The 25,168-nt window shown below is 38.2% G+C and overlaps 2 protein-coding genes across 2 annotated transcripts; both read left to right on the forward strand.

Moving 5' to 3' along the window:
* The first annotated feature begins 293 nt into the window (after positions 1 to 293).
* On the forward strand, positions 294 to 1,963 carry LOC121803678 (50S ribosomal protein L28, chloroplastic-like). The gene is made up of 2 exons (XM_042203315.1): positions 294 to 604; positions 1,479 to 1,963. Exons 1-2 carry the CDS (start codon positions 385 to 387, stop codon positions 1,709 to 1,711), a joined length of 453 nt encoding a protein of 150 aa, XP_042059249.1. The 5' UTR covers positions 294 to 384; the 3' UTR covers positions 1,712 to 1,963.
* Positions 1,964 to 19,250: 17,287 nt separating this feature from the next.
* LOC121802861 lies at positions 19,251 to 19,670 on the forward strand. The gene has a single exon (XM_042202555.1). It carries the CDS (start codon positions 19,251 to 19,253, stop codon positions 19,668 to 19,670), a length of 420 nt encoding a protein of 139 aa, XP_042058489.1.
* Positions 19,671 to 25,168: the final 5,498 nt, after the last annotated feature.

A 25,168-nucleotide genomic window follows, 5' to 3' on the forward strand; every position in this document is an offset into this window, starting at 1 on the left:
AAATATTTGATCTTCTGGAGGGTCATTGCCATCTTATCATTATTCATCAAACTTTAATTTTTTATTACAGTGGATTGTTTTATCAATTACTATGTTATACTGAGAATTTTTAACAGTCTTGTACTACATTGCCATAGCCATCATTTTATCATAATTAATTACTCCATGTATTATCAAACCAAACTCTCTTTAATTAATTTCGCACCCAAACGATAAACATAGGGGTCAATGTGATAAAATCCAAAATTGAGGGTCCAACTTACAAATATAACTCTCTGTTATCTTATCCTTCCTTCAAACACTTTCTGGCAAATCCTTCCTTCAAACACTTTCTGGCAAAAACAAAGCGCAACAAAACAACTCAAAAAGCTCAAATCTTCCACAATGGCGACGGTAACAGCTACGCTACGACCGGTAATGATGAGTGTGCCTGCGGCGAAGTCCCAACACGTTTCCAGAATTTCTCTGAAGAGTTCGAGATTGAGTTCAGACATTGGCTTCATTTCATCCCAGCTGAGCGGCATCAAAATTTCAACCACAGCCTTCGAAACTACCCCTTGCACAATTTCGGCACCTTTCAGGCCTTCTCTTCAGCCCGTTGCTAGTAATTTTTCTTCGATTCTCTTTCTGCGCGCTTTTGTGTTGTTAAATTTGATGTTCTAGTTATTCTATATCGCCTTTTTTGGATAGCTTAGGGCTTTAATGTGGAGAATTTTGTGAATTGTTCTGTTTTAAAGTGAATAAAGGTACTGATTGGTCTGGTCTTGTTGCTGATTTTTCCTTTGAATTGTGTTTATGAATTTGAGAGAGGTTGATGTTCTAGTTCTTCTATTACGCCTTTTTTGGATAGCTTAGGGTTTTAATGTGAAGAATTTTGTGAATTATTCTGTTTTAATGTGATTGAAGGTACTGACTGGTCTGGTCTTGTAGTTGATTTTTCCTTTGAATTATGTTTATGAAAATGAGAGGTTCATTTGTAAAGCTTGCTCAAACGCTGATGACAACTGGAATTATCAGAAATGTTTTATCTGGATTAATAGGGGAAACTTATCCTTGTAAAACTAATTCATTAAATTTGCTATAGAATGATTTCATGTTGATCTCAGCTACCTGTTGTCATGTTTAGCTCATATCCATGTTTGTGTCAGCACGGTCGGGTATGAGTGATTAGAGTTGTCGGAATAAGTTAATCTCGAGTGGCTAAGACACATAGATGGTTGCAGCACCTAGCATTGCAATGAAACTAGAGGTATTTCTGTTCTTGGAAGTAGAACTTATCTATGGACTAGGATGGTCAGTTAGCTAGTGGTTTGTCATGGATACGTTTATCAGAACTGATGAACCGAAGCAGACGAACTGGAAGTATATGAAATGTTTTATCTGGCTTAAGAGGGGAAACTTATGCGTGTAAAAGTAATTCATTGAATTTGTTATGGAATGATTTCATGTTAATCAATTTGTTTGGGTTTGTATTACAGGGAGAATCTGTCCCTTCACCGGGAAAAAACCAAACAAGGCGAACAGGGTTTCCCACTCGAACCACAGGACCATAAGGAGGCAATTTGTGAATCTCCAGTATAAGAAGATTTGGTGGGAAGCCGGGAAGCGCTTTGTGAAGTTGCGATTGTCAATCAAAGCTATAAAGACCATCGAGAAGAATGGACTCGATGCAGTGGCTAAGAAGGCCGGAATTGATCTCAGCAAAATGTGATCTTAACAGAGGAAGAAGAGGTGACAGAAGTTTCTGATCTCTTTATGTTCCTAACTTCCTATTGTTTCATGTTATGTAGCTTCTCTCTTCGCCATATTTTGATACCATTTCCTTGCTGTAAAATCTTGCTTCGTTCCTCGAATTATCAGAGAGTGAACATAATATTGAAGTAGTACTATAATTTTGGTGAACTGAAAAGATTTTGTTGGGTAAATTTGAAGATAAATGATATGTTTGGTATGCTAGTGTCAATTTTGGTATATTGCTTGATAAATTTTCCAAACTTAATTCTGAAGAAAATATAATTATGATTATATTAGAGGGATTTTAATTTTTAATCTCTTTTATTTCAGAAATTCTCAGTTGACCATTGGACCCCATTGTCAATGGCGTAATGGATAATCTTTTAATGCCAGCAAAAATGCAAACCTAAATTGATAGCTCCTCTAACTCATTCCAATTTTAGAATCGACTGAATTGATTTTTCGAGTTTCAACTTGAAAGTTAACCTATATTTCTGATCTTTTGTTTATAAAAGGGACTAATAGAACAGTACAACTATAAATTAGTTCAGATTGTTACCACCAACTTTAAATGTGGTATAAAATAGTAGCTCTCGTCTCATTAAAGTCTAAAGATGACTCACTTTCCTTTTTAGTTTGTTCGAACCAAGATGACCCATTATTTAAAACAGAAACATCTTTATATCTACTTTATTTCCTCTTTCTTATTTTACTCTCTCCACTCAACACACAAAATAAAGTTGTATAAAATCTCATGCCGTCCAAGGAAGGGGTACTCTTCCTTAGGACGGAAGGAGACTTTTTAGCATGTACTAGTAGTCATTTTCCTACAAAATTGATTTTTTGATTAAATTCAATATAAGGGTAATATGCCCAAATAAAATTGGTTAGATCTTCATTATTTTAATCAACAAACATTCATTAGTACGTTGAACTATTTTTCCTCTCTATTAATATATTCAATCTGATTTTATCTCTTCACTCAACACATTAAATAACAATTTCTAAGTTCTCATATAAATGAAGAGTAAATGTTATGTGTAATATGAATCCTTTATGTCATTTTGGTATGTCGATCAATAGGAGTCTCGTTTCTATTCTACTATAAATGGTAAGTATGTCACATATTTCATTCGCTTATTTTATTCATATTTTATTATAAAACTAATGTATAAATATGATATTCACATTTTACTAATTTTTTCAACTTAACCTTTTTTTATAGTATTTCTTAAAACTCACAGCAAAAAAGAGATTTTTAATTATGGACGGAAAGAGCATTCATAAAGCTTGTTTAAGATTATTGACTCAAATAAATTCCAAACCTATATATAAAAATAATATTCTCTCCGTCTCATAGTAGATGTTGCACTTTCCTTTTTAGTTTGTCCCACAAAAGATGTCACATTTCCTTTTTTAGAAAAAGTTCTTTCTCACATTAATATAAACATATTATTTTCTATTTTAACTTAAAATACAAAACAACACCTCCTAAAATCTCGTGTCAATCCCCAAATGTGAATCTACTATGGGATGGGGGGAGTATTTATTTTATTTGATTTAATAATAAACAAGTAAATAACGTTTTCAAATGCTCCGTATTCAATTCGCTAGGAGTAGCTGCACCCCAAATAATGTATACCTACCCCAAAAATGAATGCCTAATAACAGCCTAAAAGTAGATATTTTGGAAAATTTATTTATTAGCTTTTGCCAGAATTATTAATTAATCAATATTAGTACCTTTTTTATTGAGAAATATTTACTCTTTTAAGGAGTATTAACTTTTTGGCTTTAGAAAATCAGTATTTGCAGAGATTATTAGCTTTTGCCAGAATTAGGGGTGGCACGGTACGGTATACCGCACCGAAAATTGAGGTATGAGAAAATGTCATACCTATACCTTACCGAATTTTTCGGTATGCCGCGGTATACCGAAAAATTCGGTATGTCAATATTTGAAAACCTTTACCTTACCGACATTGCGGTATACCGTACCGTATTGCGGTATACCGCGGTATACCGCAAATCATACTTGTTTGATTTATAAATAATAAATATATTAAATATTATAATTTTATAAATAATAAATATATTAAATATATATAATTATTAACGGTATATACCGCAAAATTACGGTATATACCGCAATTTTGCAGTATATACAGTAATTGCGGTATAATGCGGTATGATGCGGTATATGCAAAATTCATACCTTTGCCGTACCTTAATCTAACGGTAAGGTATCATACCGTACCGAAAAATGCGGTATACCAAAAATGCGGTATTTTCGGTACGGTAAGTGCGGTATTTCGGTATATTTTGCCAGCCCTAGCCAGAATAGTGAATTGATAAGTTTCACTTTTCCTTTATCGAGAAATATTTACTCTTTTAAATATTACTCCCTCCGTCCCCTAATAGGAGTCGTTGTTTGACCGGGCACGAGTTTTAAGAAATGTAAAGAAAAGTTGGTTGAAAAAGTTAGTGGAATGTGAGACCCATTTTTTTATATTGATTTTATAATAAAATGTGAGTGGAGTGAGTTAGTGGAATGTGGGACCTACTACCATTTATGGTAAAAATGAAGAGTGACTCTTAATGGGGGACGGCCCAAAAAGGAAATTAACGACTCTTATTCGGGGACGGATGGAGTAACTTTTTCTTTAAAAATACACTTTTTTTTCTAGAAATCTAGTCAGGACAGAAGATTCTCAAACTGCGGCCACACATATTTTCTCAACCTGTTCACCACAGCCTAAAATTCCTTATCACCTTGTCTTCTTTTTTTTCCTTTTCGTTTTCTTTTTCTTTTTATTCCTTTTATTTAAGAAAAAGCTTTTAAAATTCAATTACTATTTTAAGGTTATCAACCTTTCAGATCGATATATAGATTTGTATATATAGTCATTTTCAAGTTTCAACCGTGAAATTACTAATTAGCATATGGAATATTGTAAGTTTAGACATGTTTAGTTTTCAATTATTAGGTTTTTAATCCATGCTATTATGGATTACAATCGGGATATACCCTACTTTTTGGTTTGCGTGTTCATTTGTTTGGCCTCAAGGCTCACACTATTAATTTCATTTTAGTGAGTTAACAAATACTAGGATTTTTATACATGGAATAAAAATGTTTCGGTTAATTACACTATAAATTTTTAATACTCAATTAATTATTAAAAAGTTCAGTTAATTATAGAAAGAACAAATCAACTAGTTAAGATGTCATTATAAAAGTAATTTTCTTCTGCAAAAGTCATCATATTGTTTTGATAATTGGAATCCAATTAATACTGACACATATTTTTTGCAATAATTGCTTATATATTCCAATTCGGACTCACGTGTATAGTGATATTTTCGACATTAATGTTTAAAACTCGTTATAAAACAAATGTTTATTATAGGTCGAAATATAGCTACCACACTTGTACCAGTGCTCCCTCCCTTCCTTATTGATAGAGTCATTTTTTTAGTATAAAGTTTAAGAATAGTATATTAAATGGATGGTGAAAAAAATAAGAGAGAATAAAGTAAAAAAAAAAGAATTACTTTTTGTTAAAAATAGAAATGACTCAATTAACTTGAAACTTTCAAAATAGAAAAATGACTCTATTAACATGGAATGGACATGGAACGGAGGGAATACTTTTTAGCAAAAGCGATTAAAACAATACAGAATCTACATGAACATAATATAAATACTCTGAGCCTACCCAAATTTATGACCAAACAATGGGTGCACTTGTTCAAGCCCTAAGAGCATCTCCAATAACCGGCGTCACCACCGCGACGCCGATTTTTCGCCCACGCCGGTTTGACGCCGAACCATTGGAACCGGCGTGGGCGAAATCGGCGTCGCCATGCCGATTTCCGCGCTGACGCCGGTTCCGACGCCGATCCTCACGGGCGCCATTGTGCGTCCCGGATCGGCGCCAAACCGGCGTCGGATTTAAATTTTTTTTTTTTTTTCGAAAACACTATATATACGCGCGTTGAACCTCATTTTCATTCGCACCACTTGTTTTAACGAGTACTCTCTCTCTACCTTACTTTCTGTACAAGATCAATAACGAGCAATGGAGAACAACTACGAAGGTACTCCAGTTAATCCCGGGGGATGGTCTCAGACTCCCCCGCCTCCCGGTGTAGGGTCTCAGACGCCCCCGACTCCCGGGGCAGGGTCTCATACTTCCCCGGCTCCTGGGGGAGGTGGTTGGCCTCCGATGAGCGGGTACTACACCATGTACCCGTGGCAGCATATGATTCTGGGGTGGGCACCCGGCATGCAGCCCCCTATGCAGATGATGCCGGGGTGGGCACCCGGCATGCAGCCACCGGCGCAACAGATGATTCCCCCGGCGCAGGGGACGCACGGGGGGGACAACGCCTATCGGCCGATTTTTTATTTTTCCACCGGTTCTTCGCACACATCGACCCCAACGAATGCACAGTTTACGGAGACCTTCTCCTTAGCGGACTTGGGTTTTGATATTAACGAGGTTTCGGAAACTCTCATTCAAAGCCAGGGAGTAGGGCGGGGTAAGAAGAAGGGCAAGGCGAAGAAGGTCGGCGAGTCGTCGCAGCCCCAAGCCGAAATCCGGGGCCGGAGGAAGTGGACAGACGCGGAGAACGTTGCGATTGCCAAGGCGTGGGTGAGTGTCTGCGACGATCCTCTGGTTTCGAACAACCAGAGGATCGTCAACTTGTGGGCCAAGATAGCCGCAGCCTACAGGGCATTTTGCCCTGAAGGGAGACCGTGCACCGGGGAGGAGGTCCGGAAGTGCTGGGACCGAATCAGGGCTGGCGTCTCTCGATTTTCGGGTTTGTACGCCAACGCCCTCCGCATGCAGACCAGTGGCCAAACAGAGGAAGACTGCAGGAGGATTGCGGAGAGAGCCTACCCCGATCCGGATAAGAAGTACTATGAGTTCACCTACTGGAACTGCTACGTTGTGCTCAACGAGTCGGAGAAATTCCGGGCAGGCGTCGACGCTGGCTGGCCGAAGAGGCAGAGACTGAACTATACCGGAGATTATAGCGGCAGCAGCGGTGGTTCGTCAGACCTCCCTGAGACGGCCCAGGAGGTCCCGACTCCTCGGTCGTTCGGTCGCCGACCTCGCCCGGTTGGGCAAAGGCGGGTGCAGCAGGTTGCGAGGGGGGGCACCCCGAGTTCCCAGGACGTCCATTCGGCATCCCCCCTCGGCAGGTCTACCGAGGAGCTCAAATTCTTCGCGCGCCAACAAACGCGCGCTCAAATGGTGAAGACCTTAGCCGACTTCCAAGCGGCGGTGGACCCCGAGGTGAAGGATTTTCTTCGTGTATTGCTCCAGAGCCAGCGTGAAGAATTGGAGGCGATGAGGAGGGACACCGGCGGGAATAGCCGCGACGGAGGCGGCGGCGACGACGGTGAAGAAGCGCTGGGCGACGACGGAGACGAGGACGGCGGCGATGAGTGATTTTGTTTTACTTTTTTAAATTACAGTACTTTTTAATTTTTGTACTTTTTTTATATTATTGTACTTTTTTTTAAAATTAATGTACTTTTTAAATTTTAATATTATTATTCGAATTTTCCGTATTTGTCTCGTAAATTAAATTCCGTATGTTGATACAAGTGTAAATTAAATTATATAATTGTTATTAGTGATGTGGATAGGTAGTGTGAAGGCTATGTGAGGGCTATTTGATGTCCAGTTGATGTGGCAAGCTGATGTGGCAGGAGAATTGTAGTGCTGATGATGTGGCAGTGTGAAGGCTATTTGAGGGCTATTTGACGTCCTAACCTATTGGAGATGCTCTAACAAATCCATAGACCTCTAATTAAGGGATGGGATCCCCTGCTGTGGTGGGAGCACAGCAGGGGCTGCTGCTCCTCACAAAAAATATTTTAAATTTTTTTTTTTTTTAATAATTTGAATTAAATATTAAAATATTTGTATGGGAGAGGCACAGCAGCCCCTGCTCCCACCACAGCAGGGGATCCCATCCGTCTAATTAAACGTGTCTAAGACTAAAATAGTAGCATTATTAAGTTGAGTTAACATAATATAATCCAATTTCTTTGGACCTTCCAAGAAAACCAAAATATTGAATAAATAATAATTCATGATCAAATCAGTGATCAAGAGTACTAAGGTCGACTTTCTTATAAATTTTTGTATATCGATGTATAGATGTATTTTAAAATGACCCAATTGACAACCTAAAGTGATATCCCACCAACATATATATAATTTACTATTGAAAATTTATATGGCTAATCAGGCACGGAACCAGAATTCTGAATAAGCCGGTGCTAAACTTACTACTTCATCCGTCCCACTTTAGGAGTCTCGGTTGAGTCGTACACATGTTTTAAGAAAGTGTTTGAGTGTGTAATAAATAAATGTTGTACTGGATGTTGAGACCCACTTTCAACACTTTTTTACTTACTTTGAAGGCATTTTTTATTAGTTTATCCCAACAGGGACTCCTACAGCGGGAAATTGATCAACCGGAACTCCTAAAACAGGACGGAGGGAGTACTATAAAACAACAAAATTTTGTAATCGAAGGTGATGATTACCAAAAATTGAAAGTTTACAATTCAATATTCTGATTTCAAACATTATCAAACTGTGACCTAAATTTTACTAAGTTTTTTAATTTAAATGAATATTATACCATATAAAAATATATGAAATTTGTATTTGAAATTCAATTTGTAATTGTGTTTTCGTCATTTTATAAAAATTTTAAATAAATAAAGAAGGTAAGAAGTAAAAGATAAAAATATATAGTCTAAAAAATAAAGAAGTTAAGAATTATAGCAGTAGTATATACTGTATTCCCAAAATAAACAAAAGATGTTAAACGTAGGACCCACACAGCTGTAAAAATTAATTTGTCATAATTACTCTCTAAATCTACCCTATTTTTTCACTTTCACCTCTTTCTCCCTCTCTCCTCACCTTCCTCCTTCCTGTCAAGAAATGTAGACACAAGCAGCCATTGATGGGATTACCGGCACCGGCTAAGCCTCCGCTGGAGCGGCGGCTTGGCCCATGCCTGGGTCCGTCCCTGTGGCTAATGCATTTATACAATATTGTTAGCTGGCTGGCTATTGGTACCATATAATGACAAGGTATCTCTGGCATGGGACCTCTGAATAAGATGGATAACTATAAAGTTTCCCAAATTAACTCACGTAACAAATTATACTTGGTAGTTGTTTATTATATATTAGTGCAATGATAATTTTATGAAATTAAAATAAATTAGGTTCTGATTGATAGTATCTATTAAAAAAAGGATTAAGTGATGCCATGGGAGCAAATCATATCCCATATCAGAGAGCGAACTAGAGTGACAAACATATATATATATATAAGCTATCCCAATTCTATTAGTACGATTTTAATTGGCCAGAAGAGATTAATAGATTTTAAGACGGGTAATCCCAAAAAGACAGCGTGAATTTCACAATGAATCTTAATTGGCCATGAATCACTGCTGGAAGACAATGACACAACTAGCCACAGTGCAATTTGTATAAAATGAAAATAAAATGGGTTCCAGTGGATATCTAACTAAAATGGATCAAGTGATGCGAATATAGCACATCTATATAAGTTAGTTGTAACATTCGATGCAAAAGTAGAGAGTAATTGTAGGTGCATAAGCATGAATAAATAGCGACTCATATTTCTAAAAACACACACAGGGAGCATGGATTAGCATGGTCCCTGTGCAAACGCATAAATCGAGAAATGGTCCAAATTTGTCTGCAGGGACATAGCGCAGTTGGCAACGGAGGGACAGATCTTGTTGCAATTGAAATGGACCAAAAGAGAGATTCTAATAGAATGGAGGTATTGGATTGCATTTTCGAGGAGACCTTACCATTGTAAGATGGGTGACTCCTAGGAAGCAACGATGTATCTAAGATTTTGTATTTAGTGCACGACAAATAATTAAAGTATATAACGAAATATTGCATCAGTCGGTGGCAATCGTTCCTTGAAGGTAGCAACACAACCAACAATACTGTAAGTGTCGACTCTTATTTTCCTTTTCTTTTTGTCACCTCCCTCTCCCTCTCCCTCTCCCTCTCCCTCTACTACAAATCACATTATCCTCAAAGGAATGTGCAAACTTATGAAGAGCTACTATACTTTTAAGTTTCTACGCAATGTGAAATAATCCTTTTAATTTGCACTTTAGTTCGACAATGTGAAGCATTACTAAAAAGAAAAAAAATGTATGGATACAAAAATCGAGATATAATTAGTTGTGTTGGTAAATTTTAAAAAATAACAATAATTTAGGAGGCAAAAGAAAGTGTCCCTAAATTAAGGACAAATTAACTTAAGTTTTTGCTCTTTTAGGACGCTTTCATTTGCGTCATAGCTCTAATTATTTTAGTTAAGACACCAACAATATATAAAACGCTTATTAGAGCATCAACAGTGGGGCGGATGATAGTCTGCCCAATGCATCGGATGTGCTATCGTCCGCCACTGTAGCAAGGCGGACGATGAGCCTTCGAACACGCATCGTCTGCGGTATCGTCCGCCCCACTGCGGGCGACGCAGACGATAGCATGCGTTTTTTTCCCTTCATAATTCTATAAATAAATCACTCTTTCATTCACTCTACTACACTCCTCTATTCTCTCTTCCTCTATTTTCATCAATTCATAATGAATTCGGGTGATTTCCCAAATCCAAATAGTCCCGACAGATTGCCGATGTTCAGCGGTAGTGCACGGTGGCCGAGTACGAACCCTGACCAATGCAGCCCCCTCAACTCCAACACCCAGTACGATCCGAATTTCAGCACGGATTCGTACGGGCTCTCTGACATGGAGCCGTCCCCCACCCGTCCCTCCGCTCGCGATCGCGCCTATGCCGCCGGCCCCGCCTCCCCTGTCATTGCCTCGGCATCCGCGCCAAAGCAGCGAAAGAAGAGGAACAGACACCGAGCCTAGAAGTTGCCGCCTCCAGAGGTGAATGAAGAATTCGTCCCAGGGAGGACGAACTACAGCCCCGAAGAAAGCATTCTTTTGACGAAGTGTTAGGTTGATATTTTAGAGGATCCAGTGTTTGCCAACAATCAAAAGCAAATCGCGAACTGGGAGCGCATCACCGATCGCTACAACGAAGCCAAGGCGGCGGCCTCGTAAAGCATCAGAGGGAGCAGCTGCGTAAGCACTGGGATCAAATCAAGAAGCAGCTCAATTTATCCTCGGCGGAGTATACAAAGTGCTTGAGGGGGCAGGGCAGCGGCGAGAATTTGAATGATGTACACGATAAAGTGCTCACGTCGTACATTTCACTGTACGTCGAGTTCAAGCACTACTCCTCCTGGCTCATCGTGAAGGAGAAGCAGAAGTTTCAAGGAGGGATTCTGCCCATATCGTCTGCGAGGAAGAGGACGAAGAACACCGCTACCGGTGATTATACGAGCAGCGACAGCGGCGCACCTCCGATGGACCTCAACCAGCCGATGTACGAGAATGAGAGCTCCGGCATACCGGTGTCCTCCCGACGTCCCATTGGCAATAAGGCTGCCAAGAACAAGGGCAAGACGGAGGTGACGACCTCACAGAACCCGGCCCCGACCCCAATTCTGATCCCGGCCCCAGCCCCGACTTCGGGTGCGGCACATGCATACGGGGATTGGTGAGGGCTGCCAACCAGAGGACGTTGTTGGACACACACAACGCCCTTAGGCAGACGGACGACCCGGAGGAAGCCCAATACCTCAAGAAAATGATCGAGAATCTCCAGCGCTAGTTGGGAATGCTTTAGACTAGCCTCGTTATTTGTAGTGCACTTATTTTTTATTTCCACTTTTGTAACTTTTTTTTAATTAAGTAAATGTAGGATTTGCCTTTAAATTGTGGTGCTTTTTATTTATTTTGTTTGACATGTTAGCATACATAAAAATTAAATACAAAATAGAAGTATAAAAGCAAATCCTACATTTACATAAAATGCTATAGGGCGGACTATAGAGCATCTCACTGCAGGTGGAAGGGTAGGAGAATAAAATGCTGATGTGACGGAGGATAGGGTGCCCTATAGGGCAGACTATAGGACGCCCCATTGTAGTACATTTAGAAACACAAATTAGCATTCTTAATTGTATTAAAAATGTCTTTAAAGAATATTTTTTGCAGTGACGAAGCAATAAGACTATTGTAATTATATGTGCACGGCGTAATATATTTACTAAATCAGACTTAGGGCATCAGCAGTGGAGCGCCCTATGGCGCGCCACGTCATCAGTTTTATCCTCCTTCACCCCCACCTGCAGTGGGGCACCCTAAGGCACGCCACATCATCATTTTATTGTTTTGTTTAATTAATTTAAATGTTTTCAAATAACAAGTAACGAGTAAATAAAAAACGTCTAAATAACAAATGGCGACGCATTAATAAAAAAGTTACACCATTCAACTTACAAAAAAAACAACTAAGTTGGTGCAATTCCCAACTTCTGACGCAGCTCATCGATTAACGCCCGGAGATATTCGGCTTCGTCGGGGTCGGTACACTTCTTGAGGGCCTTGTGCGTCTGCAATAACGTCCTCGCCATCGACGCTGTTGCCAACGACTCAAACGCGGTGGCCGTCTGGGTCGGGAGCGTTTCCGGGAACAGAGATGGGTTTGCAACGGTCGAGGATGAGGTCGCGGCCCCCTTCCCCTTGGCCTTCGCAGCCTTGACGCCGGGAGGACGTCGGGAGGACACCGGTGTGCCGGAACTCCCTTCATCCACGTACGTCCAGTTGAGGTCAACCGGGTGATTGCCGCTGCCGCTGCTCGTGTAATCACCAGCTTCGGTGGTCTTCGTCCTCTTCAGCGCACCAGTGTGCAGAATTCCACCTTGGAACTTCTGCTTGTCCCTCAAGAGCGCCCAGATGGCCTCGTGCTTGAAGTCGCCGTACATCGACCGGTACGACAACAGCGCTTTAGCACGCACGTCGATTAAGCTCTCTCCGCTCCCATGTGCCCGCGTGAACTTCTCGAACTCTGCCGCGTACAAGTTCACTTGCTTCTTCACTTGATCCCAGTGCTTGCAGAGTTGCTCACGTTTGCGCTTGTACGCGGTCGGCGGCTTGGCCTCATTGTAGAGGCCGGCGATGCGCTCCCAGTACGCGACCTGCCTCTGGTTGTTCGCGAAAATCGGGTCTTCCGATATATCTACCCAACACCGGGCCAAAATGAGGGTTTCGTCGTCGGTGTAGTTTACGGCCGGGGGCGTACTCATCGCAATTTCCGGGAGGCGGCAACTTCTGCGCCCTCTGCCGGTTCCGCTTCTTTTTGGCTGGAGCGGAAGCGGTCGCGGCGGGTTTGGGATCGGCCGCTGCGGCGTCACGGGGGGAGGGAGCGCTTGGTCGGTTTGGAGACGGCTCTATGTCAGACAACCCGTACGATTCCGTACTGAAATCGGGATCGTACTGGGTGTCGGCGTCGAACGAACGATATTCGCCGGGTTCTGTACCTGACCAACGCGCCTCTCCGCTAAACATAGGACTATTGGGACTTGAATCTATTTCGTAGTAATTATGTAATTGTAATAAGTTTCGAAAGTGAAATCGTGAAATGAAATTACAAATGAACTCTATTTATAAAAAAACGAAACCGCGTGCCATCGTCCGCGTAGCCCACAGTGGGCCGGACGATGGCGCGGACGATGGCCTATTGACTCAACTTTATTTTACCCCAAATAATACCCGCAAGTGTACGGGGTTATCGTAGTAAATAGCAAGCAAGAGTATATCGTATCCCATATAGACAATTAAGTGTCAACTTAAGTACCACGAACTAATTTCAACTAATATCCAGACGATCAGAAATTTTGGTTTTAAAACTAACAACTACTGAAAACATGTAAATGCAGAGATTAAAGTAGAACACTTAACAAGAAAGCAATTAAGAAAGCTGTGTAAGATGATGGAGAAATATGCAGAATTCAAGGATCCGATGCACGACTCATAGCCTAACCCAATTAAAACCAATTTACCATTTAAAGTCTCTAGAATTGTTGAATCAATCACAAAGGTAGATTAAACCCCCTCCCGGGGTGAGAAATCTGTAGATTATGTGTAATAAGTGAAGTCCCCTTCTAAATCTTAGACCTAACTCCCAAAGGTTTGATTAGATTAAAGATCCCACTCATAATCTCAACTCTCCCGAGTTTTATTGAATTAATGCGTGAATTATTCCTCTTTCAAGATTATTTATTTCATCTCCCGATTACTCTAAGAAACCCTACACTCCCAATTGGTGATCAAGCAATTGATAGGAAAAAGCACGAGAATAATTCAAACAATTACAATAGCAAGATAAAAATGAAATTAATTGGATTAAAACTATGAATCAATGCATCTTCACCAAGAATTCTACATAAAGTGTTTAGTTACTCATGTTCATGGTAGAAAACAAATAAAAACTAAGGCAAACAACGGAATTCATGATACGGATTACAAATGAAGGAGGAATTGAAGCTTGAATCTTCAATCTTCTTCCAAGAGTGCTTCCTAGAGAGAGAGTGTGTGTTTTGCGGCTGGTTCCGAATCCCCCCTCGTTGCCCTAGCTTTTCTCTTTTTTATTTCCCTTCAGAAAAATCACGTCTGGGCTAAAAATCGTCAGTCAGACGGACCCGGCCGGTTGGAATTATTGCACATAAAATCCACCCGGTCGGGCAGAAGTCTCTGGACTCTTTATGAACAAAATTGGCCACCCGGTCGAGCAGAAGTCTCTGGACTCTTTATGAACAAAATTGGCCACCCAGCCGGGTGGAATTATTGCACATAAAATTCACCCGGCTGGGTAGCTCCCGGCAGTCCGCGCGGCTTTCGTAGATCGGTCATATATCTCTCATCCGAACTCCGATTGAGGCGTGTGAGGTACCCACGCGAAGCTCTTTCGATGATGAAGACAATGGTACTCTCAAAATAGGATTTGGACCCCATATTGATAGGCAGATTAACGTTTGAAGCAGACCCCAGTCACGGCTTGGCTCATTTTGACCCTTTTTTACCTATTTTAACTTCAAACCCTGGATAAACTCATCAAAGCACCTTTATAGTGAAATATAGACGTAAACTCAAGTAATATGCATTTAAACACCAATTATCATCACGTTTAACGCCCAATAAAATATTTAAAATACGAGTTTATCACCTATCGTCCGCGACCATCGTCCGCATAGGCCGCAATGGGGTGGACAATGGCGCGGACGATGGGCATCGTCCGCGCTATACTCCGCGCTCTTAGTATAGGGCGCGACGATCGTCCGCGGCCTATGTCACGCACCCGCAATGGCGCGGACGATGGCGGGCGCGGACGATGCGCGCCATCGGGCGTGCCATCGTCCGCCCCATTGCAGATGGCCTTGTAGAAAATGTCATATACACACAGAAGGATTGAAAACCAGGTTCTGGCACATCAAAAAAAGTAGAGAATTCAAGATCCAAACATGGAGTACATTCATTAGGCCATCCACAACGCTGTTCCTATACCGTTCCTAAACCGTTCCTTAAACTACTATTTGCGGGCCCCACTGTACTTTTTTACTCCATTCCTTAACTAAGGAACGGAACCTGCAACCCTCCGTTCCTTAACCGTTCCTTAACCGTTCCTTAAATTACTATTCATTCAATTTCATTTTTTATTTTTATTTCCAACTCAATTCAATTAAAACAAACACACTTTAATAAAATTAAAATAACATTACAACTTAAAATTCAAAAAAATAGAAAAAGACATAATTAAAATCCTAAAAAAATAAAAATTGACATAATTTAAAATACAATTTTATAGAGACAACCAAGAATAAGTTTGTCCCACATCGAAAGTGGAACATAAAACATTCAAGAATGTCTCTATAAAATAGAGACAACCAAGAATGAGTTTGTCCCACATTGAAAGTGGAACATAAAACATTCAAGGTTGTCTCTATAAAATAGAGATAACCAAGAATGAGTTTGTCCCACATCGAAAGTGGAACATGAAACATTCAAGGATGTCTCTATAAAAGAGAGACAACCAAGAAAGAGTTTTTCCCACATCGAAAGTGGAACATAAACATTCAAGGATGTCTCTATAAAATAGAGATAATCAAGAATGAGTTTGTCCCACATCGAAAGTGGAACATAAAATATTCAAGGATGTCTCTATAAAATAGAGACAACCAAGATGAGTTTGTCCCACATCGAAAGTGAAACAAAAAACATTCAAGGATGTCTCTATAAAATAGAGATAACCAAGAATGAGTTTGTCCCACATCGAAAGTGGAACATGAAACATTCAAGGATGTCTTTATAAAAGAGAGACAACCAAGAATGAGTTTTTCCCACATCGAAAGTGGAACATAAAACATTCATGGATGTCTCTATAAAATAGAGATAATCAAGAATGAGTTTGTCCCACATCGAAAGTGGAACAAAAAATATTCAAGGATGTCTCTATAAAATAGAGACAACCAAGATGAGTTTGTCCCACATCGAAAGTGGAACAAAAAACATTCAAGGATGTCTCTATAAAAGAGAGACAACCAAGAATGAGTTTCATAAATTCGCAAGCCCATCAAATATATATGGGCTAATAAGAATTTCTATTATTCATTTATTTGTAAAAATTGTTTTTAAATATAAAAAACAATTTTTATAAATAAAAATATTTTTTTATTAAATTCGATTTTTAATAAAAAAATCGAATTATTGCGTCACCGTGACGACGCCCACTCGCGGGGCAGCGAGTGGGCGTCACGCGTCGAATGGGAGGCCGCCACGTCGCCTCGGCGCGTGGCGGAACGTGTCGTGCCGCGTCTCGCGGGAACGACACCCGGCACGGCACCGGCACGGAATGGCGACGACACGGGCGGCTGCAACGCGTGCCGCCGCGGTTCCGTTCCTCCGGAACGAAATAAGGCACCGCAACGGCACGCGTTGCGGATGCTCTTAGAATTATATAATAATTAAATTACATATGAATTTTGAAAACTGAAATACTGAAAATCAATAAAAGATTTTAGAAAATACCTCAAATTGGAAAATTTGGTTCAAACCATGGTACTATGGAAGAATGTCCTGATATCTATATATATTGTTTTTCTTTTCCTAAAAAGAAAATAAGGTATGATTTAACTTTTTCTTTCAATAAATTGAGAATAATTGATCATGGTCAAAGTCGTAATAGTAATAACTCATTCTGAAAATTTTACTCCGGTAGTTATATTCATAATACAGTGATTACTCTATTTTAGATAACTTTATTTTGAAAGTATAAACTAATACTGTTAACCTGGGTGGTCCAATTGTAAAAAGGAATAAGCTCTACAATTGTCACGACTCATGCCATTCACGAAAAACAATTGGTAGAGGATAGTAGTATTTTAATATTATAAAATTGATAAAATAAGTGACAGATAGAGAGAAAACTTACATAAATAAATACTCCTAAAGGCTATTAAAATAGAAAATAAAATTGTTTTTTGTGGAATAGTTTTGCCTTAAAGACACAAACCTCCATTATAATTTTTAAAATCTGAAGTGATATTCTTTTATAGGAGTGCGTTTCACTAAATTGGCAATAAAATGTCTGAATTTATAACAACTATATTTGTTGAGGACGAAATTTCATTTGAGTTTAAGTTTATTAACAATAGTCTAATGCAAAACTAATAAAGTATAAGAGAAATTAAGATAAAAAGAGATTGAAATATTTTTAAATAAAGAGTGAGATTTACTATGTTAGAACAAATCTTTACTAAAAATTAATTATAATTTTCAAAATAAAAAAATATAACTATTGAGTTAATGATGAGATGTAGTATAAAAATAACGTATTCTTTATTTATTAGTACTTTTTTCATCCACGAAAATATCTCATTTTGTTATTTTAGGATGTCCACAAAAATTAGTCCTATTTCTAAAAATAGAAATGATCATTTCTTTTATTTTATTAATTTTTTATTAAAATCCATATTATTCAAATTATTTTATTTTGAATAGAGGGAGTAAATACAAGCGCACATAGCCCACCATTCATTGATAACAAAGCTTTAAAATATACTCACTTTGGGCAACATGTATTTATTGGTTTGAAAGCATTCAAACTCATTTAAAAACACAATAAATTACAATATTTTTCTATTAATTATAATTACACTAATGGTTATACTATGAGTAGTCGAGTATGGTTTATCGCGGTCTTATGGAAACCTGCCTCACAATTATACAACTAAATATTTGTAATTACAAAATTTTGAATATATAGTCAAATATAGTTTACATCTAAATTATAATCCGTTTCATAAATTTTAATTACTTTGTCTCAGAAAATATTTTCCACTAAATAGAATGGGCAAATCACTAAATAAATATTATAGATGATCAAATTTTGCTCTATCCCACTTTTCTAAATCTAAAAAGTTAATTATAAAAGATGAAATTATCTAAAAAGTTAATTATAAAAGATGAAATTATCTCATTATTTCATTATCAGCTAATTACTTGTTGATGTGGTATCTATTTAAAATATTCGGATAACATTTACTTGGCAAGATGATATCAATTAAGTTTAAAACGACGTTTGTCCACTCCTCTTAAATTGATTCACACATCAACACGTAATTTGCCAAAAAGGTAATAGTGTAGTTGAGAAATTGTCACTCTTTGAAATTAAATTTTAAGATTTTGGAAAATCTGTGACGCACCTGAATTTGATATCATGATATATTTGGCCATTTATTCCTTTAGAAATCACTAATTAAAAAGCATATAATACTATGAGGGAAGCGCTGAAAACAAAACTAAAATAATGTAACCACAAATGTACCAAAACATCCCTACTAAATGCCCAAAAAGTCCTAGTTGCGTGCCCCATGGAGGGGTATTACAGACATAGCCGAATATTGTGGATGACACATCATTCGATGGCATTTTAGTGAATAACACATAAACTCGAGGGCAATAAAAACCCCTACTCGCTATATATACCCACAAGCACGGTGCCCGCATACCTCCTCGTCCCTTTTCTCTGTCTCTCACTCTCCCCGGCGCCCTCCTCTCTCTTTCTCTCTCCTCTAAACCGCCGCAATCGGTGGAGACAAGCATCGCTCCGGCGAATCTTAAATCCAGATCCGCCGTCCACGCCCCAGATTTAAAAATTTTCCGATTTTCCAATCCCCCTCTCTCTACTGTTCATTTGCATTTTTCTCGGAAATTCATAAATTCTCCGCCTCATTATTAATAAAATCAAACTCCTTTTATTTTTGCCCTTTCAATATTTTTCTCAAAGTCAAAATGCACAATTTTTTTTTATAGCCCTCTCTGTCTCCCTCCGTCTAATTTACTTGTGATTTTTAACCTTTTCTGCTTTTTCACTCTCTGTTAAACCGTTTTTGCCGTTTAAATTCAATCCAATTAAATTGTCTTTGTAGTTTTCACCTCAATCTGACGGTTCTACCCTTTGAGGGATTTAGCTGACGTGGCACTCTATTACAAATAGACGGTCAGGATGAGTAGTTACCCCGCGCGAAGAATATTGACACCTGGGGCCACACGCAAGCGGAAAGAGACGGAAGCGCCGTTAGTTCCACTGACGTCGGTCACCCGCGCCGTTAGTGGGGCTACGACGTCGTCTAAGGGAGCCGAGCCGCAGCCGGTCGCATCGAACCGGCTCTTAGCCGGGTACATGGCCTACGAGTTCCTGACCAAAGGAACTCTTTTCGGGCAGAAGTTCGACCCGGGGCGGGCCGAGGCGATGCCGGTTAACGTGGCGGAGCCGAAGAGGAACAGGCATGGTAAGGAAGCCGGGCCGATGGTGAAGCCGAAGCCGGAGAGTTATGCTGAGGTGGCAAATATAATTAGAAGCGATGCGGTCCACATACAGGGAGTAGTCAACCCCACGCAATTAGCTCGGTGGATTCAAATGTAGATTTTCACGGACACGTGGAAGCATCTCGCTGCGCTGTCCACGTGATCTCTTGTAGAATTCCCTGCTATGCCGTATGAAACGGCGACGTATGTATGTACGCAGAGCTTGAATTCTCTCTTTTCCTACTGCAATATTATATCAAACGCATCTCCTCTTTTCATTTCGAATACTGTGTTTGTCCCTCTTTGATTTTGGTGTTTTGCTTGGTTGAATTTGTGGTGTTAAAAGTTGAATCTGCATGCATTTAGTCATGAGCGAATGATGCAGTTATTTTGAATTGCCGAGCACGTGCTTGATTTTGCATGCAGATGTAGTTTCAGATTCAATGCAAACTATGTGACTCTCAATTCGACTTTAAATCTATCAATGCTTTTATGTATTCCCACATTTTCAACTTATTAGTTTGATCTGTTAGAACATATACTTCTAGCAATATTCACTTGTTTTGTTGCTGCCGCCTGAATTATGAAAGAAAATATAGTACTCCTCCTAGTATCTTTTATGGAAGAAAATTTGTTAGTGATGTTTGTATTTCTTGTTTATTTGATGACATGATTTGGAATTTGACTACAAGAAAAACTACTCCCCTTTTGTCTCTATGGGTTTCAAAACTGGTGTCGATTTTATTCGCTGAGGATATATACAATTTTTATTATCCACTAAGTTATCAATCTTATACTCCTATTATGAGTGAACACAGATACAGTTGTATAATACATATCATGTTGATTTTATGAAATTACAAGTTAGATATATGTATGTTGTAGCAGTATCACACATATAGCAGCTAAGTGTTGGGTACGGTACGGCTTATGGGACTCTTTAGATGTGATGAGATACATACTGGAAAGGAGACGGACTCATTAGATGTGATGATCCAAGAACCAGACGTATAATAAGATTTAGACAATAGTTACACTAGATCGAGCATTCAGAATTCGGTCACTCCTGGAGTATAGAAACCTTAGCCAAGAACCTTGACATAATCGAAACCATGCTCAAGTGTCTTGTTACGTTCCAAGAAAGAGCGTAGAAATCCGTCATGACTCAAACTCAGAAACAATGGTCATTGGATGGGCCGGGCCGGCTGACTGACCCGAAAGTGGAACGGGCAGGGTTGATTTTTGGTAGGCTTCTGTCCGACTCGGCCTGCTACCTCAAACTGACGGCTTTAATAATGACTAATTGATATTAGACATGACTAAGAGTTGTGACTAGTACGAATTGACAGCTTTGACAGCAGCTATCAAATTAAATACACGATTAATTACTAGCCTACATGAGTAGACGTTATTAAAAATACTTTATCCAACATTGCCCTTTGGATGTACAAGTGGGAATTGTGGTGGTAAGCAACCCAGTAAGGGCACCCGCAATGGGGTGCCCGATGGCGTCCATCGTCCTTGGGCGCGGATGATGCCCACATTGTGGGTGGCCGCCATCGTCTGCGCCCTACGTCCGCACCATTGTGGGCTCGGCGGACGATGGCGCGGACGGTAGGCCATCGTCCGCGACATAGGGCGCCCCATTGCGGGATCGGCGGACGATGGCACGCGTTTTTTATAGTTATTTAAACCTCGTTTCCCATTCACTTGTTCGTACGAACATCTCACCTCTCTCATTTCGCTCATCTCTCACATTTCTACCTCTCTCAAATGCCAAAATGAACCACGACGATGACGCCACTAGTTGCGTATTTTTTAAATTCGTATTGTAATGTATTAATTTCTATAAATGAAATGAAGTTTTTCCCCAATTTTTGTAGTTAATTAAATATTCAAATAAAATGAAAATGCATAGGGCGCGCCATAGGGCGTCACATTGCAGGTGGGGGTAGGAGGATAAAACTGCTGACGTGGCGCACCCTTTAGAGCGCCCCATTGCTAATGACCTAATAAATACTAAAGGGGTAAACTGTAAAAAGATCGAATATGCTAAAGACCAATAATACAAACTTCATGAATAATAGCAAAACTGAAAACAAAAAATTGGTGTAAGATATTCTTCCTTAAAATTGGGCCTTCACTTAGTAGCGGAGCTCAGCCCAATATTAAAATATCTACAACCAATGAATGGGTAAAATATAGTTCGGTCACTAAAATATTACCGTTGAAACTCTATTTTAAGACATTTAAATAATGTATATACCTTTCAAGCGATACCAAATTAAACGCCAGCGATTTTATTTTTCAGGTACAAATTTTGGCAACAAATACTACTCCTATGTCCCCATTATGTGTCCCGATTTTTCATTTTAGTCGCTCATTTATTAATTTTTTCACTTCATTTTTATTACTTTTGATAGTGGGTCTTACATTCCACTTATTCATTCTCATTCACATTTTATTACTCCCTCTGTCCCACAAAAATATAGACATTTGGGGTGGCACGGGAATTAATACAATTGGTAAAGTAAGAAAGTGATAGAAAGAAAAAGTAATTATAGTATGGTCAGTGGAAAATGTGGTCCACCCTATTAGAGAAAAAGAAGTTATCAAAAATAGAAGGTAATCTTTTTATGAGACATCCCAAAATAAAAAAATGTCCTTATTTTTATGGGACGGAAGGAGTATTATACTTATACTCCATACAAAAATAGTATGACTCATATTCCACTAATTTTTTCAACCCATTTTTTTTACAACTATTAAAACTCATGCCGAGTCAAAGTAGGACATTTATTAAAACTCATAATAGATGCACCACCACTTGGTGGTAAATGTGTAATGTTATTTGAATTTTGAATGGTCTAATTTGTAATAAAATGAATCAATAAACAAATAATCTTTCAAAAGCCAAGCTAAATTTACATATTGAAGCATATTTAATAATTAGACCATTTTAAATTTTTTTGAGATATGCACCAACGATATTTGAATCTATTATATATGAGGTCGCATAGATTGGCATCGATAAGTAAACCAAATGCTTATAAGAATACTTTACAAAATTTAACAACTTGTATTTCACTTTAACAAAAAATACCGTAGTGATAAAATCTTGTACTTGAGCCTAGTCATGATAACATTACTTACATTCTAAATTCCAAGAAGCAAGTTCAACTTTCGATCCCATTCTATACCTTTTTCTCCTAATATCAATCTAGTTGTAGATAACACAAATACAAGTGCAAACTAAATAACTAAAAGTATTTTGTGGTTATAGTCATGTTAATGCTTTTCTCTTTCTCTTGAGAAAAATAGTCATAATGCTTATCTTGATTGGGAGTTTGGCACTGCACAATCCAGTTTGGTATCGATGACCTTGTTTTAAAAATTTAAAAATAAAAAAGATGCATGGTATTGAATTCTCACTAATTAGTGCTCTTGTACTATATTCTTTTTTTTTGGTTGAATTGTATGTGTTGTACACTATTGCATGGGCTTGTAATGGATACTACAGTTGGATTATCTAAAAGTTTTTTTTAATTAATCGAAAAAGGCTCGAGTTGGCACGCAGCGAGCAAAAGTTCGAGATAAGCGGTCAAAAGCCCAACGCAAAAACCAAAATAGACAAATTCAGCAACACGACAACATTACAACATAACAAAAAAAAAACAAAAGTTGAATCAAAGTTAGTCAACTTCATTGCCAAAGAAACACGCGCAACAACAAATCACGAGCAAAAGCCAAAGCGTAAGGTTGGGACTCGAGGACACAAACCTGGTATAAATCTTCAACCAAAATCTGATATCGTTCACTTGATTAATCGACAACTCTGTCGTGGGAGAAGTTTGGACACCCACTTATGACTTCACTATAGTTTCCCATTTTCCCTTCATTTCACACACCTCATAATTAGTTCAAGCATATGCATAGCATGTGTTGGACCCATTAAATATTTTAATAATTCATATTGGATTCGATATCTTTTTGTAAAAAGTCTTTTAATTTCTTTATTTCTTATGTTATTACATTATTTTGTATATTATGTGAACTTTTGAAGTATGGTATAGACGTATAGTAGCAAAATACAGTACTGTACTATACAATTAGAACTTCGAAAAGGAAATGCAGTGTGTATATATTAGAAAGGCAAGATAACATTGCTAATAATTTATTTAGTCTTATTTTCTCTGGCATAATTTTTTCTCATTATTATTGAACAATAATCATTTTGAAACTCTCTTGATAACCTCCTTTCCTTTTGGCATTTTATTGTCTTGGGCAAACTAATGTATATAGATACCATTCATAACATCAAATAATTTTTCATTTTATTCTCAATTGGACCCTGCTTATTTTTGGTTGTGTCGTCATTTATCTTTATCAAAAACTTTCATTGTTTTGTTTTCCATAGAAACCCGCATCCAGATAACATTGCTCATGATATTTTCATATAAATTTACAACCGAATTAGAGAATAGACCCTAACTAGATTTATAATAATTTTTCGTTCAAATCATCTTAGCACCACACACACACAACGTTTCCAACACAACTAAAAAAGGGCAATGTTCCAACATTTTTATCTTACTAATTAAGTAAATAAAAATAATCCTATCTTAAGAGGAGTCGCCACCAAACTACGAAATTAATAAAGTAAATAGTACTTTTACGTTAACCAGAACTTTGATGCATCTCCTCGTCATCAACTACATATTGCTACCTCTTTATTTTCCCACTTCGTGTCGTTTTCATTGATCCTCTTTTGGCAAAATTGATTCCATCATTAACTATTCTTACTCACAAAACACAATCGTCCTATTCACAAATTCGGTGTGTAACTCATTAAAACGACATTTAAAAAAATTCATATCGGATTTCATCTTCTATATATAATTAGATGAGTAATATATTAAATACGATTTTTTAAGCCAGTCTGCCACATCCCAAATCTTGCACAATTTCACTAATTTAGTGGTCATGAAAAAAAAAATCCAATGTTTTTTTTGTCAATTTCTTATAAATAAATTGCTCAAAAGGAAGCATAAAATAAAATAATGATTTTTTTACTGTGGAGAAATTTTAATTAAGAGTAATTAATAATGTGCGATCCCTTAATTTATTTAAACACGTCTAAATAATTTACAAGTTCTTTAACATTTTGATAATATATAGGTATTTTGAATTTAAAAAAAAAAACATGCCACAAAATAGTACTCCACCAAACACCGTGTCAAATTTTGATGAAAACAATTAAACAACCTTGTCGCATGTCGGGACATAGTTAAAATATTATGATTTGAAATATGAATAACCAAATTACTCCATCACATAAGTGCTGCTCCAACAAAATCGATTTTTTTAAAAAAATATAAGTATTTTTTATTTAATTTTATAATGACTCATCTTCTCGATTTAATGGATAGGAAGGGTACGTCTTGCCAATGAAGTTGTTCATCTTATAATTTTACAGCTAAAAAAAGGATGTAATGTTAACGGAATTGTCCAAATGTGTATCAAAAACAAATTGAATGATGTGACATAATGACTAAGTAAGAAAATTACTTGGTTGATATAATGAAACGGTTCGGTCAAAATCCATTTTCTACCCAC

This window comes from Salvia splendens, chromosome 5 (genome assembly GCF_004379255.2).
Source record: "Salvia splendens isolate huo1 chromosome 5, SspV2, whole genome shotgun sequence".
In the NCBI taxonomy this organism is placed as follows: domain Eukaryota; kingdom Viridiplantae; phylum Streptophyta; class Magnoliopsida; order Lamiales; family Lamiaceae; genus Salvia; species Salvia splendens.